At 36.1% G+C, this 24,256-nt stretch overlaps 2 protein-coding genes across 7 annotated transcripts in view; one reads left to right on the forward strand and one right to left on the reverse strand.

Moving 5' to 3' along the window:
• Positions 1-8,314, reverse strand: part of LOC123564063 (ubiquitin-conjugating enzyme E2-17 kDa) — a 78,036-nt gene extending 69,722 nt beyond the window's left edge. For all 6 annotated transcript variants that reach the window (XM_045357332.2, XM_045357334.2, XM_045357336.2 and 3 more), the window contains exon 1: positions 8,156-8,314. In XM_045357332.2, coding sequence (XP_045213267.1) covers positions 8,156-8,179 — 24 coding nt within the window. In that variant the 5' untranslated portion in view covers positions 8,180-8,314. The remainder of the gene's footprint in view (positions 1-8,155) is intronic.
• Positions 8,315-19,430: 11,116 nt separating this feature from the next.
• The window catches only part of LOC123564061 (transmembrane channel-like protein 7), a 64,880-nt gene continuing 60,054 nt past the window's right edge, over positions 19,431-24,256 (forward strand). The window contains exon 1 of the mRNA XM_045357326.2: positions 19,431-19,568. Within this exon, the coding sequence (XP_045213261.2) occupies positions 19,502-19,568 (67 nt within the window). The 5' untranslated portion in view covers positions 19,431-19,501. The remainder of the gene's footprint in view (positions 19,569-24,256) is intronic.

Genomic DNA, 24,256 nt, shown 5'->3' on the forward strand with positions numbered 1-24,256 from the left:
TGTGTTTTTTTGTACTTTCTGGTCAAAAGTCTGAATTTTATTACCATAGTATGTACCGTTTTTTTACTTTAAAAAGGAAATAAATAATCAAGATCGCGCTGTTTGAAATTTTACAAAACATTATATGAAAATTTGATCGTTTTTAAAGAATTTTGCCTACATTTCTGTCAATATCTTATTAAAACTGTTATAGAATTTCAACTGTATTAGTTCTCAAGCGGTGTTGAAAATCTGAAGCGATTATATTAGAAAATGAATGCACTACGCGCGTTTTTTGTGTCAAAAGTAACTGCGATGTAAATTAACGTGCTTGTGGAATGGAAAATTACCAGCATGGCGTTTTAATATTTTTACGATTCTCGGGTAAATTCCAGTCAATCCAGGTAATTTCATGCCTGTGATGTAATAACTCAATTTGGTAAAGTTACCACGTAAAAACCACTCGCCTATCCTGACTTTAACCCGCCAATGCTTATAACTGTAGAATGCCGTACTAAGACAAAATCAACTTTCGTTTTGTGAATTCGCCGATATGGGTACGATTTTCCCCCCTATTTTTCACTTTTAAGGGTTTTATTTTATTTGGTCGGTCTACCCAACTTTTGATATTGGACCTGCCTATATTTTGGTTGCGTCGGTCCAACGGTCCACCGCTAAGATTGTTGAAAATCTGCTCCCGCCTTTCAATAACAGATGTTGTTCATACAAGTTTTTTTCTACACTGATTCCTTTTGTTCAGTAAACATTGTGTAACAGGCAAAGTTCATAGTTTTGCAGACAGACATAGCTTCCGGCCGTTTTTGCCAATTAGAGATTTTCGGGGCCACAAAAGTCCAACCGACAGCGTGACCCCTGAACAAGTGGTACAAACATGATAATAGGCTGCTCTTTTACGAATTGTTTATCAATTAACGTTTACACATTGATCAATAAACACCTTTCGTAATGAAGGACATTATTGTACTAAATACAAACCGCGAGATGACCACGTGTCAGTCGGCGCGTGGCGTGATTGACATCTGTCAGTAGCTAATTAGTATATGACACTCCGCCTACTGCCATACTTCCACTTGTGGCGGCGAACAGTATTGAAATTCACAGAGATTTTGATTGACAAGGGGCAGAACTTTTGAACTCGATATGCATCAAACAAAACCTCTATTTTCGCGGGTGAAAACCCGGAACCTTGAGTCTACCGACAAACAGGCTTTTCGCCATGTTGTTTCATGTCGACGGAACCAGGAACGCTCGTTACTATGCGCGACGAGGTCGGGTACAACTAAATTATCCCTATAATCAATAAAGATATGATCAGAATCTCGAATTTCGGCCCATAAAAAAATTGCGGTCGGCGGTAAACACTTACGGTCGGTCGGGTTACAGGAAACAGACATATTTTTTTTTTAGGCCTTACGAATACACAAATTTCCAGTGCCTTCGCCGATTTTCAACCATGTACAAAACATAATGCGCAAAAGTATTTTAATTTCATTTTGAAAATTAATTATTTATGATATATATTTTTGAATTCAGTCATAAACCACTTCAAAAATAGCATTTGTTGAAGAAATACGGGTGTATTTCGGTTATGGTAATTTCCCGCGCGGTCGCCGAATTTCAATCTCTTATAAAATCGTTTTGGGTGAACGTATTTTATTTTCCTTTGGTATGTTGATTATTTATGATATATATGATTGAATTATATCAAAAAAACTTCAAAAATACCTTTCATTAAACAACAGGACCATGATGGTCCTGAATCGCTCACCTCTTCCCACATGACCCAGTTTTGAGTAAGACGTTGTTTTTTCTATTATTTGACATAGTGACCTAGTTTTTGAGCTCATGTGACCCAGTTTTTAACTTGACCTAGATATTATCAAGATAAAAATTCTGACCAATTTTCATGAAGATCCATTGAAAAATATGGTCTCTAGAGAGGTCACAAGGTTTTTCTATTATTTGACCTATTGACCTAGTTTTCGAAGGTATGTGACCCTGTTTTGAACTTTATCTAGATATCATCAAGGTGAACATTCTCACTAATTTTCATGAAGATCTCATGAAAAATATGGCCTCTAGAGAGGTCACAAGGTTTTTCTATTTTTATACCTACTGGCGACCGCACTTGACCCAGTTTCGAAACTGACCTAGATATCATCAAGGTGAACATTCAGATCAATTTTCATGAAGATCCATTGAAAAGTATGGCCTTTAGAGAGGTCACAAGGTTTTTCTATTTTTATACCTACTGACCTAGTTTTTGACTGCACATGACCCTGTTTCGAACTTGACCTAGATATCATCAAGATGAACATTCAGACCAACTTTCATACAGATCCCATAAAAAAAGGCCTTTAGAGAGGTCAAAAGGTTTTTCTATTATTTGACCTACTCACCTAGTTCTTGAAGGCACGTGATCCACTTTCGAACTTGACCTAGATATCATCAAGATGAACATTCAGACCAACTTTCATACAGATCCCATGAAAAATATGGCCTTTAGAGAGGTCACAAGGTTTTTCTATTATTTGACCTAAAGACCTAGTTTTTGAAGGCACGTGACCCACTTTCGAACTTGACCTAGATATCATCAAGTTGAACATTCTGACCAATTTTCATGAAGATCTCATGAAATATATGGCCTCTAGAGAGGTCACAAGGTTTTTCTATTTTTAGACCTACTGACCTAGTTTTTGACCGCACGTGACCCAGTTTCGAACTTGACCTAGATATCATCAAGATGAACATTCAGACCAACTTTCATACAGATCCCATGAAAAATATGGCATTTAGAGAGGTCACAAGGTTTTTCTATTATTTGACCTACTGACCTAGTTTTTGAAGGCTCGTGACCCGGTTTCGAACCTGACCTAGATATCATCAAGATGAACGTTCTGACCAATTTTCATGAAGATCTTATGAAATATATGGCCTCTAGAGAGGTCACAAGGTTTTTCTATTTTTAGACCTACTGACCTAGTTTTTGACCGCACGTGACCCAGTTTCTAACTTGACCTAGATATCATTAAGGTGAACATTCTCACTAATTTTCATGAAGATCTTGTGAAATATATGGCCTCTAGAGAGGTCACAAGGTTTTTCTATTTTTAGACCTACTGACCTAGTTTTTGACCGCACGTGACCCAGTTTCTAACTTGACCTAGATATCATCAAGATAAACATTCAGACCAACTTTCATACAGATCCCATGAAAAATATGGCCTTTAGAGAGGCCACAAGGTTTTTCTATTATTTGACCTACTGACCTAGTTTTTGAAGGCACGTGGCCCAGTTTCTAACTTGACCTAGATATCATCAAGATAAACATTCAGACCAACTTTCATACAGATCCCATGAAAAATATGGCCTTTAGAGAGGCCACAAGGTTTTTCTATTATTTGACCTACTGACCTAGTTTTTAAAGGCACGTGGCCCAGTTTCGAACTTGACCTAGCTTTCATCAAGATGAATGTTCTGACCAATTTTCATGAAGATCTTATGAAGTATATGGCCTCTAGAGAGGTCACAAGGTTTTTCTATTTTTAGATCTATTGACCTAGTTTTTGAAGGCACGTGACCCAGTTTCGAACTTGGCCAAGATATCATCAAGTTGAACATTCTGACCAATTTTCATGAAGATCTTGTGAAATATATGGCCTCTAGAGAGGTCACAAGGTTTTTCTATTTTTAGACCTACTGACCTAGTTTTTGACCGCACGTGACCCAGTTTCGAACTTGACCTAGATATCATCAAGATGAACATTCTGATCAACTTTCATAAAGATCCCATGAAAAATGTGACCTCTAGAGTGGTCACAAGCAAAAGTTTACGGACGCACGCACGCACTGACGCACGGACGGACGACGGACACCGCGTGATCACAAAAGCTCACCTTGTCACTTTGTGACAGGTGAGCTAAAAAAAATACAGGTGTATTCCGGTTATAGAAAGTGTATTCCGGTGTATTCCGGTTTTTAGGTGGATTCCGGTTTAATGTGTGACCCTTTGAGAAAATGTGACAATTTAACTTTACTTTCGATTCACCAGATGCATAATATCATTGGACTTATTTCAATTGAAAAAGTAAATAGCTTGATAACCAGGGCATACATTTGTATTATTTGAAAAGCGTACGACTTTGGGTTACATACCCGCCATTCACTAAAATAGTATTATTCTGGACGTTCCAACTGAAAATTTTTGTAAAAAAAAAAAAAAAAAAATTTAAAAGAAGTGACTGAGTGTCACAAGTACATGTACATGTATTGTACAAGTACATGTATTGTACAGTTTTGTATTACCGGTGTATAAGGTAATTGTTGGTAAAAGTTATAATTAGTCATAAAGTTGCTGTTACTACGTTTTTTAACATGTTATTTATCACTCCCGTTTGAGGCATACTGAATATGAAATTTTAAAAGCTTTTCCCGGTAATTACTCAAGCAGTAAAAGAATTTAACAATTCATGAGCACAATCCATGTCTTAAATACTAAAGAAAACAAAGTTTATTTTTATTCAACAGCTAGTCCAGTGAAAAACAAGAATTTGATAACAGCTTTTCAGGGCTTTTCATCCTTATATAGGCCACATCCCAATCCAAAAATATACTATATTTTCCCAACTGTGAGATTTCCCAAAATGACTGGTAAGATTTCCCAAATTCATGCCAACAAATGGTTAAGATTTTGTTTACATTTGTTTACATTTTAGGATTTCCAGCTGAAGCACTTGTCTGCAATCGATTTTTTGTCGCACTTTGACTATAGCCTAACACTAGCACAGAACCATGTGTGACGCATTACCAGTCTAATCCATTATGTTCCATGGCCTGGATTTTAGTCCGTGTTTCAGGGGTGATAAATTTAATTAGTCTTTCAGTGTTTACTTCCAGTTGATTATTTTTCCCAAAATGGACAATTATCGCGCATAAATTTCCCAATTTGAAAAGCCAAGGCCTCTTCCCAATTTCCGGATGAAAAGCCCTGCTTTTAATTACGGCATATAAATTTCTATTTTTTATATAATTATCTAATTTGCAATCAACTTTTTCCCAGGATTAAAGAACGATAAATGCTTCTGTTTTCTATCACCTACCAATGTATTTAAAAAAACAAGAAAAATACATGAACAAAAACTGGGTTTAAATATGTATTTGAAGCCTATAAAGTTAGCGATGCAAATCAACACATAGAAGGCAAACTTTCCAAATTGTTTTGAATCATAAGTGGGTTGTACGCGGAAGATAGATATTGACCTGCCCAAAATTATCATAATATCGCGTCCGGCATACAATCAGTTGGACTACCAGTCCCCTAGCCACTGCCTTGCGGTCTATTAACAGCTATGAAATTGACTGAATGAACCCATTCCAATTGACATTAATAATTTAAAACGTCTAAGCTGAGAAAGCCTTTCTTGCATACCAGACTGGGATTTCTGGTGATTTCACCGATGCTGGAAATCTCAATCTTACACCCCGGGGTAAGATGACTCTCGTGCTGTAAATGACGTATAACAAACTACATAGTTATGTACAGAAGATGTGTGTAGTAATAATAATGTTTTTTACGGAAAACAGAATAAAAATCAAATACCTTGATAGTTCCTCTTTCATACATGCCATATTTTCAGATGGTCAATAAGGGAGATTTGCCTAACAGGACTTTTTTTAAGGGAGATTTGGGTAAAAATAAGGGAGACTTTTATTCGCTCATTTTTTATGCGCTAAATAGCCTTTTTCATGAAAACAAATCATCAAGTTTTCTATATTAAATTGATGTGTGGAGCCAACAGTTGTGTACAAAATGCATGATTATTATTTATAGCACTTTACTTAATCCAAGGAAATTCAGAATTCCATGAAAGATTGAACCAGGAACTTTGATTTTACATTATGTGTTGATGCTTCTGCATCTGGAGAGAGAGATCTTTTTGACATGTTTAGGCATACAATACTCAAAAGATTGCGGAGATATCATGTCAAAACAATCTTTTAAGGGCAGTCATTTCTTTTCAGAAATGAAGTTGTTAAAACAAAAATGAAAACCATTCTTTTGCTGGTCCCAGTGGATTGTCCATATTTAGATTAAAACTACATGTTTTTAAACTGGGAATTCTTCTCCCGTTAATAACTGCAACATGACAATATCAAAAAGGAATGGCAGTCAATTCTTCGGGCAGTATGAATTGCAATTTATTTCATAAAATTCACTTATCTGAATTCATGTTTGTCCGAAATTCTGTGTAGGCTGATATTAACTCGCTAATTTTTGTTAAATCATGGTTGATCTTTTTGCATGTTTTGCAAGTATTTAAATTTGGTGTTAGCACTAACCTGTCTCATCCTCTGATGGCTCGATAAATACTGAGGTCAGCGAAAACGAAAGTACACTTTGGCAGGTGGCAGTAAAATGACGTAATTTTAAGACTGGTTTACATATTGATTTGAAAACTACGGATCAGTGACTTTGATGTTATTGCATCAGTCTAAAACCTTGCATGCACATGTTTACAATTGCCTACAGGTAAGATTAAATGGTTAATTGTTTGCAGATGGTGACAGTAGGTGGTAAGAATTAATGCCTCAGGCGTGTATCTCTCGATAAACAAGCTTGGGATTATGCAGACAACTATCAAAATTATGTTTGAAGAGTATTTCCAGGCTACTCAATATTGAATTTCAAGTATATTCTAAAGGTCGACATTGGGTCCGAGATACGATTTTTCCACAGAGGACTTTTTTCTGAATTTAATTTTTTACGGGAGCTTTTTATGTCACGGCGGGAGACATACTGAAAATACGGGAGAAAATGTCTCACGGATGGAGATATGGCATGTATGCTCTTTGTTCCTTATAACACATTTCTCGATTTAAAAAACATCATTTTACAGAAATAAAGTTTTACTGCAGATCACAAAACAAAACCGGAACTATTACTTTGTTTTCTTCTCTGTAACGTCATGACGTACTTCCTGTTTACGGATGTAAAGTTCCCACACTTTGTTAATACGCTACTATAAGAAAAAAGTGCTATAAGAAAATCATTTGTTTGAATTTATTTTTTACTCTTATTTATTGAATATGGTATGCAAGAAAAAGCTTCTATCACTGGCTGTACATGCAGATGGGAATATCCAGCTCTCGGGTAACCAGGTCCCAGAAAAGTCACAAATTAGCTATATAGCTAAATCTAGCTATATATTGCCGACCAGTCATAATCGGAAATCGATTGTTGGTTGTACCGATGTAGAAAACCAATACCAATAAGGCAAAATATGTCAAAATAAGATGCAAAATGGTCATATTCACGTCCAAACAGTTTATAAGATGAAAGACAGTAACACAAAACCAAGATCTTCGTAGTCACATTTTCAATTACTGCGGCAGTATTTTGCGATAAATCATCACTGAATTTTTCACTCGTGATAATCATCGTGGTATAAGACAAATTTATAAATGACTAATCGCAGAAATTCACAACAGGTATTGAAACTGAAACTGCATAGATCTCCATTCTTTGTGATTGTCTTTTGTCTCATAAACCACTTGAATAGGATAATAACTATTATATATTTGATATTCACATATTTTGAACAATTGTTATTGGTTTTTTAGCTATATACAGCTAGATTTAGCTATATAGCTAGTTTGTGGCTTTTCTGGGACCTGGTAACTGTTTACGTGGTAAATTGGCACGAGCCTCGTTATCGCCTAAGCAGTTACCATCGAGACCGGAAATTGCCATCTGCGCCTACAACCAGTTAAAGCATTTTATATTCTATTTAAGTATTTTAAATTCAACATAGGACCAATAAAAAGTTCATGCTGCTCCGACAGTGACAAAATTAGGAGTAATTTCACAAACTCGTTTCACTTTCGAGACGACTCGATTTTGAAACAGAAAACCCGTAATAAAAGGCCGAAAAATCCAATCAGCAAGTCATTACTGTAAGATAAATCAAATAAACATTACTTAGAGTAGATGGTACACTACGCACCCATTTTCTAAGCAATTTCGAGAAGTTTAGTCACCCAAAATGGCGGGCGTACCGAGGTCGACAAAAAACCCGGCGTGTTGAAGCTAGATTTCTTCAAAAATCTAAAACGTATTACTCTGAGGAGTGATTTCATTCGTTTAGTACACACTTACTTTATTTATTCTTTTGAGAGCCATTTACTGTGAGGGAGTTTTCAAAAGCTAAATTAATGTTTTTATGAGGTAACTTTTCGTTTCAATCTTCTTTTCTTCTACCCGGAAGTTTTCAACTGACATGCGCGAGAAAAGCGCCCTCACCGAATGTCAATGGAAACAACCACTGTAACGAACCATGCACGTGGTAAAGATTATTGGTTATAAGGTACCAAATGTCTACGCTGTTATTTTCTATATAAAAAAAATAACATACAGCATTATTTAACAGCAGTTCTGTCGCGTCTTAAAGGTTTGTCAGAAATCAAACGTAATATATGGGTTTGACCTTAATTTTAAAAAAGCCATTGTCACGTGACAGAGACACGTGATAGAAACGATAAAATTGCGTAAATACCTTGTTTCACTTTCATTTTACCAGCAGAAACTTTGAAATTATCAAATAATATCTCTACTCTTCTTTTGTCGAACTTTGTACAAAAAATTCCAGATACAGCTTTAGAAACTCAAATACTTTGCAAATAGGCCTAGACCAAAGAACTAAAAATATTATTTTTATAGCTCTCTGCCTAGACCTAGTCCGATCCGTACCGTATCGTAATTATCACTTTCATTTCATTTCAGTTTTATATTTTGGTTGTCAGAGCGATTTTGTCATCAAAATTACTTATTCTTTTTTATTAACTGTATTATATATGGGTAGTTGTTTGTTTTTATCAACTCTTCTGACTGTACAAATTGCCACCCGCATGACGTTATGATCAATAATGATCGAAGTCTGTCATTAAAGGAAGAAAGAAAGATATTGTGAACGGACCGTCAGGGGAGGTAACTAGAGTCACGGATTGGGACTAGCCTAGAGGCTATTTACCAATAAAGGAAATTGTTCTTTGTTTCATATAAAATTCAGCTACTTCAGAACAATTTTGTCACAGTTTCTAGATTTTCACTCCGTCGTAGAGCTATTTTCCACAAGATATCCATACATTTGCTTCAAGAAAACAAAAAGAAAAAGGGGTGTTGAATAGTATGCAATGAAATGCAAGTCAACTGAAGTCAGGTACCCTCATAATGCCGCATTTCAGAAAGCGGTCCGCAGAATAAACACTCTACTTTCGTTTTCAAGTAAACAACTCGAAAACATGCGAATATTAGCATGAAAAGTGTCCTATTTTATGTAAAATTCATTCCACGAGTGAAATAATGCCCATTTGGCCCCCGATTTACGCGCAAAAGCGCGAAAAATGGAAAAATTAGGATCTATTTATTATATTGGGACTTCTTTCGACTACACCACGGAAGCACATTTTTGACCGAATTACTGCATTATAACCTAGAACTTTTGTGCCTAAATGTCGTTATACGTGATTAGAAATAGTATTATGAAATTCCTCTCTGTCTGCTGCCCCTTTGAGAAAAATACATGATTTGCCCCTTATAAGAGCTGAAATAAGACTTTTCTCGAAACACATCACAATTAGTCCTAATAGCCATAAATCGATTGTATATGTTATATGTTCTTGAAGCAAATGTATGGATATCTTGTGGAAAATAGGTCTACGACGGAGTGAAAATCTAGAAACTAAATACCAATAAAAGAAATTGTTCTTTGTTTCATATAAAATTCAGCTACTTCAGAAAAGGGGTGTTGAATAGTATGCAGTGAAATGCAAGTCAACTGGATCTATTTATTAGGGACTACTTTCGACTACACCACGGACACCACGGAAGCACATTTTTGACCGAATTACTGCAATATAACATAGGCCTACAGACCAAGCGTACCCTACATAATCTTTGATAAGCGGAACCTGCATGCTGTGAAATTTATTGCCAGCAAATCTTTAAAAATGCTCTAGTTTTATCCAGTTTAAAATTGTGACCCCACCCCCCCCCCCTCCCCCACCCCCAAACTCTCCCCCCTCGAAATAGTAAGGAATGTTAATCTGTTAATGCTTTTTGTGTAAAATTTACAAAACCCTACAAGTTAATAATTCTGAACCAGTACATGATGGTGTAAATTTTCCGAGAATATTTTTAATTATCACTTCACAGCAAAACTTTTTTGTTGGGTTGTAAAGACAGCGTTATGTATGTGTTTGTCTTCTTTATTTATTGGGTCTGTTTCGCATTTGTTTTTGTTTCGGGTTTTATTTTTTTTTGGGGGGGGGGGGGGGGGGGGGGGGTTCAATGTCTTTTTGAAGTTTAGCACGTACCTATTTCATTCAGTGGCTAGTTTGTGAGAGTATTTGCATATGATACTATTTGCATCTGACAGTCAAACATTCATAAATTTACCAAACATTACAAAATGATCTCAGTAAGAAATAAAATATGTAAGAAGATCCTTTGGAAGCATAGAACGCAACCAAGCAAACTAATAGCAGACTCGGTTTGATTGAGTCTGTTCATGAGATGACATTAAATGCGCAACACCCCTCATGACCCAGGAAGGTCATATACGTCGTTCCAGATGATCTTAGCACCGGCTTAAGCCGAATTCTTTAATCAGTAAACATTGAATAAGTTCCGTGATCCCATAGGACCAGAAAATATAACAACACTGAGTCACAAGTACGGGGAGACTTTTACAGCTGCCACAAAACACTAAAACCCAAGGATAAAAGACTACTGTTGTGATTGTTGATAAAATCGTTAAGAAGATCCATGCAACCAAGCAAAATAATAACTGACACGGGTTTACTGAGTCTGTGCGTGAGAGCACTATAGAGAGTTGATCACTCTTTACTTGACCTGTACACTGACTTCCCAAGTTCACGATAAACCCACAAGGCAGAACAATTTAACGGTGTTTCTCTTAAATAAAATCTATAAGAAGATCCATTCGAAGTATAGAACACAACCAAGCAAAATAATAGCTGACTCGGTTTGACTGAGACTGTAATAGGTAATGAAATATGCAACACCCCTAACGCCCCATAGCACCGGCTTAAGCGGAATTCTAAAATAGTAAAATTGAATGTACTTTGCCCGATCGGGAAATTTTGCGCCAACAATTGCCAGATCGGGCAAGGAAATGGTCCATTTCTATATACGTTAGAAAAAAATAACCTGTGCATAAGGATATTTGACCGAGAGATGATCTGAATGCTTGTTCCGTATCACAAAGGGTATATCTAAGATCCTACCGTTCAAAATGTTTTTTAATTGTCTAGATTCTGATATATTTAGCCTTAAAACTATCAATTCGGCCAGTTTTAGTGCATTTTTTTCACTTTCCCGTTTTGGCAACTTACTTTCCAGATCGGGAAAGTGACTTTCCCAATCAGGAAAGTGAATATATTCTAAATTGTGGGAAATGGCTAGCAGACTCACTAAAAAATGTGGCACCTACTTCATGCATACTGACTGGAAAATTACAAAGGAAGAACGTATTTAAAAAAAACAAACAAAAATGAGCAATATGCAACTACTGTGTCCTACTGTCATTGATGTGCTTCTTATGTTGAGAAGAACTGTAGTGAATGCCATCGCGCATTAAATGAAGCTCTGCCTAAACAAATGATAGACTGAAGCATCTTGTGGTACAGATGACACGGACTATGATGATAAATGTAATATCGATATCAGAGGTAATATACTGCATACACAATGAACATTTTTGATAGATCTAGTTCATAATGATTATTTTAAAATACAAATAATAAATTATAATTCTTGAATTTAAATCGCTTGATTTGATATTTGAAGAAACATGTACAGGCAATATGTATATTAATATACAATTTCATGAAGTTCTTATTAATTTATATGTACATTTGAATTAAAAACTAAATCAGCCGTAACATAAAATAGCATACGAGCCGCCCCATGAGAAAACCAACATAGTGCATTTGCGACCAGCATGGATTCAGATCAGCCCGCGTCTGGTCAAGATCCAAAACCTATGGAATTAGAGACACATTTAGCGAACAGAATTGATCCTGAACAGACGGTGCGAATGTGCAGGCTGGTGTCGCAATGCATAATAAATTAAAAATATCTTATCTCGGACACATCCAAAATTTTATATTTCAGTATTGTCACAGGTCCTTTAGAGTCTATATATAGTTCACACCCGTGGCCAAGTCAACATGAAATAGGTGGAGGTGTGATTCAACCAGTTAAATATGTTGTATTTGCTCCTCATCGCCTTGGGAAAATCATTAAGGATATTCTGATAGGCGCAAGTTTGAAGTATCCAGCTATACACAACCAAATGCACATTACTGTAAGTACAACTACACCATGTACACTGAAAATAAAACTGTTTTTCACTCACTTTAATTCAATTTTGCACCCATTTGCATAGATTCAAATGTTTTTGTTTCTATTTGCAGGTTGAGCGTTCTAGTGATAACTCTTGCGACAATTCCTGATCACACCATGAACTATAACGTACCGATTTTTTGTTTTCAATTTGTTTTAATGCTATATACTCTCTGGAAGTCACTTTCCTGATTGGGAAACTCACTTTCCCGATCTGGAAAGTAAGTTGCCAAAACGGGAAAGTGAATTTTTAAGACTAAATATATCAGAATCTAGACAATTAAAAAAATATTTGAACGGTAGGATCTTAGATATACCCTTTGTGATACGAAACGTGCAATTAGATCATCTCTAGGACAAATATCCTTATGCACTAGTTATTTTTTCTAAAGTGTATAGAAATGGACCATTTTCTTGCCCGATCTGGCAATTTTTGGTGCAAAATTTCCCGATCGGGCAATGTGTTAGGGGAATACCCGAATTGCCCGATCGGACAATTTCCCCTACTGGTAACACACCGGCAGCCGTATGAGTGTTCTGTCCAATATGTCATCTCCAGATAACTGTTCGGTGCTGCCAATAACTAGGAAAAAGAACCCTTCTATTTTCCTCTACATCCTCCATGGCAGTAAATTAAAAAGCACAGATGCCAAGATCTGAACCTGTCAGGCTATATCAACAATATCACATCAAAAGCAAATAACTCTATTCGTTTCATCAGGACAAATGTCAAGACAAACAATAAGGACATTAAAACAAATGCTTATAACACATATGTCTGCCCCCAGTTTGAATATTGTTCAACTGTTTGGCACCCTTGGCAAAAGTAGCAAAATTGAAATGATTAACTGGACAGCAGCAAACTGTAACAACTATGACTACACAAGCATCGTTTCCCGCATGATAAATGCCCTAAACTGGCAAACCCTAGAACAATTCCGACACTAAACCTCTCTGACTGTATTTTACAAAATCAAATATAACTTTGTTCATGTAGATCACTATCACCTCAGAAACTTAACTATTTTTTATATATAATATTCCATTCACGCACACAATACAACTCAAATTCTTTCTTTCTAAGAACAATACTTTACCCCTTACTTCAGGTATTACTTTTCTTTTCTGTAGATGCAGATGTAGATATGTATCCCGGATGTAAGCGGTGCCTTACAGACGAGGACTGACCTAATCATTCGGCGTGGCTCACTCTTGGATGAATTTCACATGTTGGCTATTATGCCTAGTGTTGTATTCTATAAAACATCAGTTTAATTTATAATCATTTTCAGTGCATGCAGTTCCACTTAGTTTCACTATGTCAGTTGTCGCTGTTCTCCTTTGTATAAAATGTCTTGTAAAAAATATGAAATGTTGATTCCTGCACCTTACTATATATGTGCTTCCTGCTTTTGCTTGAATTCTTGTGTGCTTGATGATGATACTACATATTGTTAGTCTTATCTACTACTACTTTCTACTTTTAATTATCATGCTTTATTGCTTTGTTGGTGCTTCCTTTGTGATGTATGAAAATTTGCCTATTTTATTTGCTTTGTTAGTTAATTTTAAACATGTAAAATGCTTGCTGTTGAAGTTTATATTTTTTTCTAAAATATTTACTGATCCTTCCTAACAGGAATGTCTCATGCCCAGAGTCTACCATTAAGCTCATTTGTGTATTTTTCCTTATCAATTCAGTGTCTGTGTATATTTTATTACCATATAAATACAGAGCAATGTAGCTGATGAATTTATGAAGTTGGCTTAGTTCAAGTAATGCGACAGCCTTTCCTAGGGGTCAGATATTGTGAGAGAAACGCGGCTTCGGAATCACTGTCTTGGTCCTGGCGTACGTAAAACTGCTTTCTAAAGTCGTGTCTATTCTACATGACCGTTATAAACCGGGAACCAGTCCCCATGCATCAGAGCAGAGTTAATAGAGTTCAGATTTTGACTCGACTATTTAAAGAATAGTTAAAAGCTACTGGACTCACCCGTACGTCGGCGTCCCGATTTGGTCAAGTTTTTGTATGTAAGCTGGTATCTCAGTAACCACTTGTAGGAATGGATTGAAACTTCACATACTTATCTACTGTGATAAAATGACTTACATTGCATAGGTTCCATAACTCTATATTTTGCTTTTTTACAAAATTATACCCTTTTTTTCGACTTAACATTTTTTGGTTAAGTTTTTGTATGTAAGCTGGTATCTCAATACCCACTAATGGGAATGGACTGAAACTTCACACACTTGTTCAGTGTGATGATCTAACATTCACTGCACAGATTCCATACTTCTACTTTGCATTTTCTTACAAAATTATATCCCTTTTTCGATTTAGCAGCTTTTGATTGTTTTTGTTTGTAAGCTTGTATCTTTGTACTTACATATGGTAATGGATTGAAACTTCACACACATGTTCACTATAATTATCTGACATTCATTGCACAGAGTTCATAGCATTTACAAAATTATGCCCCTTTTCCGACTGAGCAATTTTGGTTTAGTTTTGTATGTAAGCTGGTAGCTCAGTACCCGCTGATGGGAATGGATTGTCCACTGCGGTGAGCTGACATGCATTCTACTGGTTACTTAACTTCATATTGCATTTTTACAAAATTGTGTCCCTTTTTCAACCTTTATATTTATTCAGTTACCAAGATTGTTGAATAGTCGAGCGTTGATGTTCTCCGACAGCTCTTGTTCAGCCGGTAGGTTACTAAGGTAGCGTCGTCCACGATAGACAAAACAAACACATGAAGGAATACAGTGCTGCACCGTCGTGGAAAGGTCAGCAGTAGAAATGCCACAGGGAAGCTGAAACGGTTGATGGCATGCAAACCCTTACTCACTTTAGCCACCAACTTACTGGTCAGTTTTAACCATCAAAGTGAATCCCTTAATATTATACATATTAGCAGCAAAATGTAATAATAAACTATGTAAAACACAAAAATGCTCATGTAGTGATATATTCAATAAATCCTAAAGAACAACATATCATGCCTTATAATCGTCAAATGAGTGACCATAAAGATATTTTCAATAATAACTGATTTAATACACACAACACAATCAGAAGTTTCGTTTACTTCAGTCGTTGACTCACGAACAGGTTCAGATGATCATCCCCTACAATCATAGACCAACACCTCATCACTCTTCTGCGTATCTGAGAACTCCAGAGTGGAACTCCAGATCTATTACACATGTACATCAATATCTAGTGGCAGAAAGAAACCGACTGCGAAATGGTGTCTACATAGGAACATCGCAGATGTAACAGCACTCTGACCATCGCTATAACGTGTAATCTCAGACTCTCAGTTTGACTGAGACTGTTCATGATAGGTTATAATCCTTAACGCCCTGTTACTGTAAATTGAATGTACTCTGTGACCTGAAAAATATAACAACACTGTGTGTTCTGCAAAGCCATTGTTTATATGCATTTATCACTGTGCGGTAACTATACAGGTAGCCGTATGTTTGATCTGTCCAGTATGGCATCTCCCGATCAATCACGTAAGTTTTGCTGACGTCTACCATTAAACACGTAGTTCTGCATAAAACTTCATCACGTTTCCAATTTTCGTTCTAAGGTTCAAATTATTCGATATAAGAAGATCAGATCATTCAAATTAGAGTTCTTAAGTGATAAGAATATGCAAATTATGGCAACCACAAAGCGAAAACAAAAAACTTTTAAATGGTGTTTTAGAACTCTTGTGATCGTATGATTGGGAAACATTTTTGCATATGTTAACATTGGACACTTAGTTCTTTTCGGAAATAACAATCTGAAGTCAACCATGTATGGTGTGTAATGGTTTAATACAACTAATCGAAGAATAGTTTAATCTAGATTTAGTATACTAGTAAGTAACGGTTCGGATAGCAAGTAAATTTAAGTTCCTGCACGGATGATCGGTATCAAACTTGATAAAACCAGATACAACCTTAGTTCCCTGTCTTGGATATCAGACATAACCTTTTGGTGGCATTACCGTATATGAATTACATAAAATCTAACGGAAGAAGTAAATTGAAGACCATTAAATATCTATGCAAAAGGTAGAACTGTGTATAAACGACTCGAGAGTTATCATTATAACTTCTTTCTGTTCTAACAGTGATGCTTATGAATGTGTGAATAAAGGATTTAATACCGAATTGAGCCATTACATATTCCAATAGGCAGGTCAAAACGACTTTTAAAGCAGGCGGTGTAAGTGCGTATGAGTGCTAGGCCAGTGCAGGTTATCCAATAAAATAAAAAGTGGAATGCCACAGGTCACCTAACACGACATAAATGAAAATTTTGCAGGCTCGGTTTGACTGAGCCTGTTCATGGACGGTAGTGGAACTGCAAGCTACCGTCCACGCCCTCTAGCCCCGGGTTGAGCAGAACTCAACATTTACACAGAATATAATTTAGAGACATCCGCAGATGTATTCATACGTTGGTGCACATGGAACCTTCAATGATGCACAAAGTGCAATTCCATGAAAAGCGACGGCGTAAATGGTCCCAGATAAAATAATGGCTTTGTCCTAAACGAGAAAACAATGAGCAGAACTAAACAAACTGGAATTTAGAGAAGGGATCTATGGTAATGGAGCCTGCATATCACAGAAACTGTCAAAAGACAAGATTAAAAAGCAGGCACCATATCCAATGGGTAATTAAACAATGCCCAAAGTCATTCGCTTTTGAAACTTTAAGTGCGAACACCGGTCAGATTACCATCTTTGCTTTTTTAAAGTTATGCCCCTATTTTGACTTTGCAATTCTGATAAGTTTTTGTATGTAAGCATGTGTCATTTAGAAACAGAAGAGGGGGATCGAAGTTTTATGGTTCTAACTTACATTTAAGCAAAAGTGTTGTTTCTTTTACACATGTACTTGTTTATATCATTGATTCATTCATTTAGCTTTCTTTGTTGACGGGACACTTGAATAGTGGAGCTTTATTGTCTTTCAATAAATCTTTTAACAAGGCGGATATAAAGAATATCTCACACCACCTAGCACCGGTTTAAGCGGAATTCTGTTATGGTAAAAGTGAATATACACCAAAAGACCCGAAAATAAAACAACAACAAGTATGGACTTTTTACAGCCGCCCCACAGCACTAAAAGACTACTTTCTGATAGTTAATAAAATTTGTAACAAGAACCTTTGTAAACATCGAACGCAACCAAGCAAAATAATAGCAAAATAGGTTTCAATAAGTCTATTCATGAGAGGTAATGAAATATGCAATATCCTTCACGTCTCCTAGAACTGGCTTGAGCGGAGTTCTATTATAGTAAAAGTGAATGTAGTATATGATCCTAAAGGACCAGAATATACAACAACCGTGACTAAGTCTAAGTTCGGTCTAAAGCCGGTTGGGACCAACTGAAAACTGAAATATCTATCATGTTTTCAAATATTAGAGAACTATACGTTCATCCTCGTCATATGAGACACTGTGATCAAAATCAACAAGAACATCCTATCGAAAATAGAGACCTCTAAGACATCCTCACCATGGGTATATAAAAACGTGAAAGACCGCCTCATACTCAAGGCTAAAATGTACACGAAAACAAAAAAAAAGGAACATCTTGACCATGTACAGAAATTTACAAAATAATATAGTCACAAACTTGGAGAAGCCGAAAAGACATTGACCAACTCAGCTATTAGCAATGCAAAAAAAACAAAGCATCTAAATTAACGACCGTAAAGCGAAGGCAGAGTTATTTGCAGATTGGTTTCAGTCAGTCTTCACCAAGGATAACGGCGAAATACTTCCCCAAAGTACACAGACACGTAGGAGAAGATACTCCACAAAGATATTCACAGAGGAAAAAGAAACATTTGCACTCTTGTGGCGCAACATAAAGTTCAACAAAGCGGTGCTCAACAGGGTACTACAAGTCTGTGCCGAAAAAGAAACAACATCCATAGTTTCATTTTCCAAAAGATAGTTACCCAAGGGCTAGAAAGATAAATCTTTGTACCGATGATCCAACAATCAGGAAGATACTACCGTTCAATATCACTGACCAACAGTTAATCCAAACTACTAGAACACATTACCTGCCACCATATACTGAATCACCTGGATAAACATAATGTTCTCGTCTTCTCTTGCGCAACACGATTTATATATGGATAAACAACTTGATACAATGATACTGGACATCATTAAGCCGTTCATCGCTACATCCCACAAAATACCTTTCAATCCCGTGTCATAGCTCAATTCAAGCTCATCTCCAACTTCAAAAGGATTAAGACAATATATCCTAGTATGGACAAAGGAGTGGGGTATAAGATGCAACTCAGAAATTGTCATCCTAAGCACAAGAACAAAACTATAGACTATAGTTTCTTATACAAAACCGACAAAGTATCATCTAACAAGTACAAAACAACCCATACCTGAGAATCACCTCGATCAGACGACCTGAAATGGAAAACTGATATGAACTAAGAGCCATCCCCAGGGTATGATTCTTCAAACATTGCAATCTGCCTTGCTGGAATAAAACACATGTATACCATGCATTGGTCATATCCAAACGCGAATATGGAAGTACCATGACGTGCTAATATTCCTGTAATCTTTTAGGCCCTTTCTATGCATAAATTTAATGGCTGTGTGAAATCTCAATTAATGGACAAAAAGACGAACGGACGGAAAATAGCAACTCTAAGTGCCCCGCCCCCATCCCCCACCAAATTTTATCGTGATATTTGTTTTTGGTGGGGGCACAGAATGGGGTGCCCCTCCCATATCTAACACAATCGGCCGATGAGGCCCTCGATCTAAATATTTGTCATTTCTATCCCACATCTCGCCTGGTGACAATATTAAAACCTGACACAATCTGATAAATAACCAGGGTACAGAAAAAATAGGTATGTACACTCTTCATAGGTGTGCTAACTTTTCCCGTCACGAATATAGACTAAGGGACACAACTCTTATACGGCGGGAAAATTTGTCAAAACTCAGCATCAGCTGCCAGAAAGATCGTGGTAAATAGATGGATTAAACATCATTTTACAGGAATGTCTTCACGGAAACAAAATCTTCTGAGGAAATCAAGCATTCCGGCATATATTGTGAGCAATGAGAGTAAGAAATATTTGTATATGATTCATCATGATTTTAAATAGGTGTCAAAGATCCAAATTACCCTCGCGTTAGGATTTTTTGCTCACACAAAAGCGAAAACTTGTTTAATCTATCAAGATTCATGTTAGAAAAAAAAGAAATTATTTATATTTGCGTGACACCTTTGCAAAGTTTCATTATGGTTTCATTTCTAAGCCAATTCACAGCATGGGATGCTTCCTTTTATTTGATTAATAATTATTGTATTTTAATTGTCTTGTCAAATAGATAAAATTTCTGAAATCTACAAAATTTATCAATGTCAGGGGGTCAGGAAAATTTTAAAATACAGGTATGAGATGCTGGGCACCAGTGCATTATTGTCGAGCCCGTTTGGGTGAGCTCGATATAGTCTCCACTTTTGGCGGTTCGGTGTATGTGCATCCATCCGATTTTGTCTGGACCATAACTTTGACATGCATGTACTAATCTTGTTTATATTTGGCATGAATGTTTAACTCAATGAGAAGGCATGTTATGTGCAAACCCCATGTTCCTTTCTCAAAGGTCAAGGTCACAGTTGGAGGTCAAAGGTCAAATTGAAGTTTGTCCAGAGCATTAATATTTTCTTCTTCATGCATGGCGGGATTTTGATGTAACTTGGCATGAATGTTCACCATTATGAGTGTCATGCGCAAGAACCAGTCCCTAGGTCTAAGGTCAAGGTCACACTTGACAGATGGCGGGCTCGACCTTCTGTCCATGGGTATACAGAAATGTACTTGTTTTAGTCTAAATTTTGATGTATGGGAGAGGGTATCCCTGTTAGGAGGGGGGAGGGGTGGCGGGTAAGGGGGCTTGCTCACCGTATAATGTCCGATCAAGACGATGTCGAGGCTTAATAAGTTATGTCACCTCATCCAAAAATTAACCTACATGCGTAATTTCCGGCAATAGTCTGGTAGTAAAATATAAATTTGAAAATTTAAACTTACCTCGCAAGGTCAGAAAATTTCGGATGACCGGAAGTTGTAAAAGACCAAATGATTAAGATATTTTTATCGAATTTATTCTAAAATGATTTTTTCTAAAATGTTCACTAACTACCAAATCTTCATGAATACCCGAACCCGCTCTGATTCTAAAATGTTACATTTTTTTCAGAAATGTAACAGTTTTATAAAACAAGAGGGCCAAAATGGCCCTAGGTCGCTCACCTGAGAAACACACCATAACAGTGTAAACATGTTTGACCTAGTATCTCAAGGAAACCAATATTCTGACCAATTTTCATTAAGATTGGACCAAAAATCTTTAGTGTAAACAAGCCTTTCCTTTGATTTGACCTACTGACCTAGTTTTTGGCCCCACATGACCCACTTTCAAAATCATCTAAGACTTTAAACATCAATATAAACATTTTGACCAAATTTCATGAAGATATGGTCATAAACGTGGTCTCTAAAGTGTTATCAAGCTTTTCCTTTGATTTGACTGGATGACCTAGTTTTTGACCCAACATAACCCAGATTCAAACTCGACCTAGAAGTCATCAAGACAAACATTGTGATCAAATTTCATGAAGATCCAGTGTAAAATGCAGTCCCTATTGCATACACAAGGTTTTTCTTTGATTTGACCTTGCAACCTAGTTTTTGACCACAGATGACCCATATTCAAACTTGACCTAGATTTCATCAAGGCAGCCATTCTGACTAAATTTTATGAATATCCAGTGTAAAATGCAGCCCCTATTGCGTACAAAAGGTTTTTCTTTGATTTGACCAGGTGACTTAGTTTTTGACCCCTGTTGACCCATATTCAAACTTGACCTAGATTGCATCCAGACAAACATTCTGATCAAATTTCATGAAGATCGGGTGTAAAATGCAATCCCTGTTGCTTACACTAGGTTTTTCTTTGATTTGACCTAGTGACCTAGTTTTTGATTCAAGATGATCTACATTCAAATTTGAGCTAGATTTGATCAAGGCAATCATTCAGACCAAATTTCATGAACCTCAATTGAAAAATACAGTCTCTATCACATACAAAACATTTTTCTTTGATTTGTCCTAGCGGCCTAGTTTTTGACCCAAGGTGACCCATATTCAAACTTGACTTTGATTTCATCAAGGCTATCATTCTGACCAAATTTCATGAAGATCAATTGTAAAATACAGTCTCTATCGCATACACAAGGTTTTTCTTTGATTTGACCTAGTAACCTAGTTTTTGTACCACAGATGACCCATATTTAACTTGACCTAGATTTCATCAAGGAAATCATTCTGACTAAATTTTATGAATATCTAGTGTAAAATGCAGCCCCTATTGCGTACAAAAGGTTTTTCTTTAATTTGACCGAGTGACCTAGTTTTTAACCCTAGATGACCCATATTCAAACTCAACCTAGATTTCACGGTGGTTTATATGACTGAAAAATTGTTGAAAAAAACGTTAAACCCGAACACACGCACACACAACCTAGATTTCATCCAGACAAACATTCTTATCAAATTTCATGAAGATCCAGTGTAAAATGCAGCCCCTATTGTATACACAAGGTTTTTCTTTGGTTTGACCTAGTGACCTAGTTTTTGACCCAAGATAATCCATAATTATTAAAACTTGACCTAGATTTCATCAAGGCAATCATTCTGACCAAAATTAATGAAGATCAATTAAAAAATACAGCCTCTATCGCATACACAAGGTTTTTCTTTGATTTGACCTAGTGACCTAGTTTTTGACCCCAGATGACCAATTTTCGAACTTGGCCTAGATTTCTAACAAAATTTCATGAAGATCAGTTGAAAAATACAGCCTCTATCACAAGCTAACTGTTGACAAGACGACAGACAGACAGACGCCGGACATCGAGCGATCACAATGACTCAGGTGAGCTAAAAAGAAATACTTTAGTGCAAGTTTTCCCCTTTTTCAATCATTACAGCAATTTCAAAAAGAAACAATTTGGTTTCCAAAATGAAGTTTATAGGAAATTTGGAAGGTTTATTTGCATATGTATTGAATAGATGAACACTAAAGTCTGTTGAAATAATTAGTAATCAAATTAGTAGGCTATATACTGCATTATTTATTACATGTTGACATTTGACCGACTGCCGTAAAGGTAATTTCTACACACAATTACTGTAACATTAGTCAAATTATAGGTTACCAAGTTACATGTATATGTTTCTTAAAAATGTCACACTCGATGATAGTCAATAGACAATTCTGTAACAGTTGTTTAGAATCCCAAGACAGGCGAAGAGCTCACAATAATAAATTCACCATCAGTGAGAAAAAAATACGTAACAGTTTCGAAGGTTTTTTTATTATTATTTTTTTAACAGAGATAGCTACAAGCAAAATATATGCTACCAGCATTATTAATCCTTGTAAATTCAGTGATTGCCAAAATCTAAAGTATTAGTGGGTAAGCAGAATTTATTGTCAACATGGTGTAATATGTCAACAGTATCAGCATAATGAATTTTGTGATTATTTGCAATCTTATGAAATTGCTTTGAATAGAATTTCTATCACAAGTACAGAATGCATTGATGTTTGGATAAAAAACTTTCAAACTGCAATCTTTGAAGTTTACAAAATTTACAAATTATGGCACAAATGATGGTATTTATTCATCATTATAAAAGGTTAAATTTTTGAAAGATTACTCTTTCAGTAAGTTCCAAAAATTTAGAAAAATACATTATCTCCCTTTATTCTGTATCTGTACTAAATGCAGCTGCACAGGACATTTTTACTTAATTTAGAAGTGGTAAAAGGAAGGATAAAATTAGAAGTAAGAGTAGATAATAAATGTTTGGTCAACTTAGCCTTTGATTGTTTCATTAATTAATAATAATTAGCATTTTGTTCGGAGACAGTTACCATGTCCTCATTGACGGACATTGTTGATCATCTTGTTTGTTAACACGGCATGTATAAGGACAATATCCTGTGGCATAAGAAAGTTATGGAAGTTTGGGAGTGGGAGACTGGATATAGTGATTTTGACCTTCATACCAGGGAGGTCCGGTTTATGTAAAACTTGATGAAACTCATTCATTAGAAGTTAAATTTACAGCAATATCCGCAGTCATTTCCTCTGAAGAGGTGTCAGATGCAAGAACCAGGTCCATAGGTCTAAGGTCAAGGTCACACTTAGAGGTCAAAGGTCAAATTCAAGAATGACTTTGTCCGGAGCATTTCTTCTTCATACATGGAAAGTTTTTTATGTAACTTGGCACAAATGCTCACCATCATGAGATGGAGTGTCCTGCGCAAGAACCAGGTCCCTAGGTCTAAGGTTAAGGTCACACTTGGAGGCCAAAAAATCCAGATACAAGAATGACCTTGTACATAGCATTTCTTCTTCATGCATGGAGGGATTAGGGATTTTGATTTAACTTGGCAGAATTGTCCATCATAATGAGACACAAAAACCAGGTCCCTAGTTTAGAATTACTTCCCTTTGTTGTTACTATAAATATCTTAACATATTGTAACCTTTTTATTACTGGCCGTAGGGAAAAACCAAGACCACTTTTCTGTGGGACAACATAAATGTTGCTTTCAAATTTTAGGTGTATTTTAAGGTATCTATACCTGTTTTTTTAAACTACCATGGAGTTCTTTTGTGAACTTAGAAAAACAAAATATAGATTTCTTGTGGACTTACTTCTCTTTGTTGC

The sequence above is a fragment of the Mercenaria mercenaria genome, chromosome 2 (genome assembly GCF_021730395.1).
Source record: "Mercenaria mercenaria strain notata chromosome 2, MADL_Memer_1, whole genome shotgun sequence".
NCBI classification, from domain to species: domain Eukaryota; kingdom Metazoa; phylum Mollusca; class Bivalvia; order Venerida; family Veneridae; genus Mercenaria; species Mercenaria mercenaria.